The sequence below is a fragment of the Lactuca saligna genome, chromosome 1 (assembly GCF_052625555.1).
Source record: "Lactuca saligna cultivar CGN05327 chromosome 1, ASM5262555v1, whole genome shotgun sequence".
Classification (NCBI taxonomy): domain Eukaryota; kingdom Viridiplantae; phylum Streptophyta; class Magnoliopsida; order Asterales; family Asteraceae; genus Lactuca; species Lactuca saligna.
This window is the reverse complement of record NC_136417.1, coordinates 107,674,256-107,678,827: the sequence shown is the minus strand read 5'-3', so window position 1 is coordinate 107,678,827 and position 4,572 is coordinate 107,674,256. Positions and strand designations below refer to the sequence as shown.

The 4,572-nt window shown below is 32.7% G+C and overlaps 1 protein-coding gene across 1 annotated transcript; it reads left to right on the top strand.

Moving 5' to 3' along the window:
• Positions 1-2,197: 2,197 nt before the first annotated feature.
• Positions 2,198-4,020, top strand: LOC145010385 (disease resistance protein RUN1-like). The gene is made up of 3 exons (XM_078968936.1): positions 2,198-2,310; positions 3,428-3,558; positions 3,740-4,020. The coding sequence occupies exons 1-3, from the start codon at positions 2,198-2,200 to the stop codon at positions 4,018-4,020; spliced, it is 525 nt and encodes a 174-aa protein (XP_078825062.1).
• Positions 4,021-4,572: the final 552 nt, after the last annotated feature.

The following is a 4,572-nucleotide window of genomic DNA, read 5'->3' as shown; positions in this document are numbered from 1 at the left end:
AACAACCAAAAGACCATAAATAATTTGGGTTTATGGCCATAAACCCAAAAGGGAAATGGTCCAAGGACTGTAAACTCCTAAAAGGAGTGAAATGGTGCCCTAATCTCTTCCTAAGGCTTAAACATGAAGTAGGAATCCTTCTTGTGATCTTTAAGGCTTCAAAACACAAAATGGTCAAAGAAACATGAGTTTATGGCCGTAAACTCATGGGTTTACGACCGTAAACTCAATGAGTTATGGTCTCAAAACCGTAAACTCAAATAAAGGGTTCCCTTGAACCCTAAACTCAATAGCAAGGTCCTACCACCCTTAGATACAATCCTTAGGACTTATAGCACTTATATCAAGTGTTTTACATGTCTTAGGATGACTTAAATTTGGTTAAGTTAGTTGTATTATGACTAATTGGATACATATATGTGTTATTATATGTTAACTAGGATCCTTGTGTGTGTTCAAGTCTTCACTTGACACTTAGCATCCTATAACATCCGTTCATCCAAACCACTCACTACAGGTGAGTTCATACCCCTTAATTAACCTTTTAAATGTTTTTAAATGCTTTTATGGGGGGGGGGGGAAATACAAGTTGAACTATTATAGTTATTATATCAATCACATGTGATTAATAACTACCAAACAAATGGATTTCTTACTTTCCAAACCGTGTTATTAAACTGTTTTACAAACTCTTTTACATGTCAAATGCTTTTATTTAAACTATTTTAAAATTATATACTGTTAAATGTGTATCTATATAGATATAGTTATATAAGTAGGATTGAACGGACTTAGGACTGATAGCTCACCTTACTTCCTGTTCATTGTTTGGTTGTGGACTTAGGGTATGAAGGTTATTTGTCCGAAGGTCATTTGAATCCTAGTTATATATTATGTATATGTATATAGATATAAAAGGTTACTTCTTTCTATTCAATACCTTTGGGTAGGAAAGGCATACACACAAGTTCATATACATTCAAACAATATTACTAGTAAACTATAATCAGTATAGTTTAGGGAGATACTAATACTATTACTAGAACAATGAAACATACAACGAGTCAGTTCATACATGAGTCAATAACAAACAAACAATAGAACACTATGATGAGAACAAACAATAGAATACTATGATGAGAAACAAACAATAGAATACTATGATGAAAATCAAAGGGACGACCCTGGTTGTTAGACACTTATGTCTAATTAATCAAAAATCAAATCATAATTATTTGTTTTTACATTAGTTAGGGATTGAAATTTCAAATGTTTCAGTTGGGATAGCACAGAGTTCAACATTGACTTCTTAATTCCTCTCTATATATATTCCAACTCAAAACACAATGATTGTAATAATGCTACATTCTCTGGTGATTCACTTTTCGATGTCATATCCTATGATCATAATTAGGATTGTGCTAGGACTCAGGCTAGATCCGAAATCATAAAGTTATGCTTCCTTTATTAGCTATAAAATTGGTAAGGGATTTCTTTGTAGATTTAAATTTAAGATCTACATCACTGCTCATAGCTGCAAACCTGAAAGGAAAACTCAGTCTAAAGGAACAAGGGTATTTTTCAACTTTCAGATGCTTTTACTTTTGGCCATTTTCAGATGTTGTAATTACAAGTAGGGTTTCGTTGACTTAAATTGTTGTTCCAGGGCAGTATGTATGGGATCCTATGATTGAGGCAGAAGTGAGGAAAATGTTGGTAAAAAAAGGTTCCGAACTTATTGGGAAGGGTGAATGGTCCTCAAACCATAACTCATAATGGTTGTTCTCCATGAAATATTTGAATGAGCTTCATCCTCTACATCAAATCATGGTCATAGATATGACGTATTCTTAAGATTTAGAGGTCTTGATACTTGTAATAGTTTCATTAATCACCTTTATAATGCCCTCATGCATGCCAACATCACTACCTTTCTGGATGATGAAGACATTGAAACGGGGGAAGATCTGAAACCCGAATTGGGGAGTACAATTAACTCATCTAGGGCTTTTGTTATAGTGTTGTCCAGGAACTATGCTGCTTCCACATGGTGTCCTGATGAACTGGTGTTGATCCTTGAGCAACGTAAGACATGAAACCATATTGTTGTACCAATCTTTTATCATGTTGAGACCACCTATATGTCAGGAAAGAAGAAAGTAGCTTTGGAGATGCAATGGATAAGTATAGATAGAAGATGGAGGCAGAGACATATGAAAATAAAAAATGTCAATGGGCTCAAAAGATTGACCGATGGAATAAGGAACTTATAGAAGTTGTTGATTTAAAAGGAAAGGATGCAAATGGCAGGTAACCACTTTCTAACCCATATTTCCTTACTCCTATTATATTGATAAATTAGTGCATGAAATTCGATATCATCTTTTCCTCATGCATATCAATACATTTCTTCACAATCTTCAAATAGCCATATTTTTTATTTATATTAAATTCGGATCAATCATTTAGAAATTATTGAAGTTGAATCTAATTTTTGCAGTTATGTGATTTTCTAAATTAATTCATATAATTAGGTTATCCATTCTGCTAATTTTAACACATTTTGTATGCATTTATTATTTTATTTCATTTAGATAATCCATTTTAATGATTTTTATATGATTTTAATTGATAAACCAAAATTTGAATGCTTGTATTTTTTATTTACTATTTTTATATCATTTTATCTTCAAATCATATCATATGTATTATGATAAATAAATGTTCTTGTAAGTAATAAAGGTTAAGTTATTACTATTGATTGACATTTTGTTATGATTCGAGCAATATTACATCGATATTTAAGTTAGGTGGTTTTGTAAAAACACAATGCAATTTTGGTGGCCCATTAATGAAATCTTGTAATACATTGGTGGCTATGGTCTTATTTAGATGATAATTATGACCTTGTAATTATAGGCTTATATGGTTAGAAGTGCAAATATGATAATCTTTATGATGTTAAAAACTTAACCAAAGAATAACTTAATATGCTATGATTTTGATTTGGATAAAAAAAATCTCTAATATGGCATTATGTTACTCTTTTGGATTGTGTTTTTTAGTTCTTACTAAAATAAAATTCCAGGCTAGAGGTGGAGCTTATTGATGAAATTGTAAACGACATCTTCCGTAAATTACAAATACCGTGAAGGTTTCCACTACCACAAGTTATTGGGATGGACGATTCCATTAAATTTGTCACTTCATGGTTGAAAGATGCATCATCACATACAGCAAATATACTCACTATTCTGGGTATGGGAGGGATCGGGAAGACATCTTTAGCCAAATATGTCTATGCGTTACATTTTCATGAATTTAACACAAGCAGTTTCATTGAAAATATCACTTGGAGATGTGATAAAAAATCTAATGGAATGCTTGATGTACAAAAAAAATTGTATGATGACATTTTAAAATGAAGTTCAGTTAAAGTTCATGATGTTTCTACATACACCTCAATGATAGAAAATGCAGTTGCTTATAAAAAAGTGTTTCTAGTTCTAGATGATATTGGTAGTCTTGACCAATTAGATGCGTTACTTGGAAGCAAAGGTTTTCATCCAGGAACAAAAATCATAATAACAACGAAAAACTCATACTTCAAAGAGAGTTGTGCAATATTCAAAAAGAATGTTAAACCCAAACATGCTCGGTACAAGCTTATAGGCTTATCTGAGATCGATTCACAAAAACTTGTGTTTTCATGTATTTATGTGCAACGATCCAAAGGCAGGTTATGAAGAGGTTTCAAAAAATCTCGTGAAGTATTGTGAAGGACATCCAATGTCCCTTAAAGTTTTGGGTAGGTCTCTGCATAATCGCGATGTAACATATTGGGAGGAGTACGTAGAAATGCTGAAGAAAGAAAATGGTCACCCTATAGTTAATGTATTGAGAATGAGCTTTGACTCTGTGCCATTCAAAAATGATAAGGAGTTGTTTAAGCATATTGCTTGTTTCTTTGTTGGAATGGATAGAGATGTTACTGAAACAATATTAAAGGCATGTCTGTAACAACCCGAAGTTCGTTCCATCGTCGTAACCAGATACGTCATTAAAAATTCATCGTCTTAAATTGTTTCCGTTCGTTTCTAAATTAAGTCATTTATTTTAAGTTTGTAATTATGACTTAATAATTGTCCAAGTACGTTAAAAATCCATGGAAACGCTTCAATTTATTAATTTGAAAAATAATTGTTTTATTCCGTCAAGTTATAAAAATAACTTAATCGGGTGCGACCAAAAGCCCCGTTTAACGTCGGTATCGGTAGAATTACACCGTGTCCCGAATTTAGGACCGATTTAAAGCTCAAAAGACTTCATTTGAAGCTTTTCCTCTCTCTCACTACTCTCTCTCTAACCTCTCTCCTCAAACTCAAGAATTAGGTCCAAAATCATCAAATTTAAGCTCCAAATCACCAAGGTAACTACCCTAACTCCTAGTATAACATCATAGACCTTCAAATTCGAGTTCAAATCATGGAATAGGACCATATTCATGAGTTTACAGCCCTAGAATAGTCCTAGGCCGTGAACTCACATAAAATGGGTTTTGGAGCCCAAAAA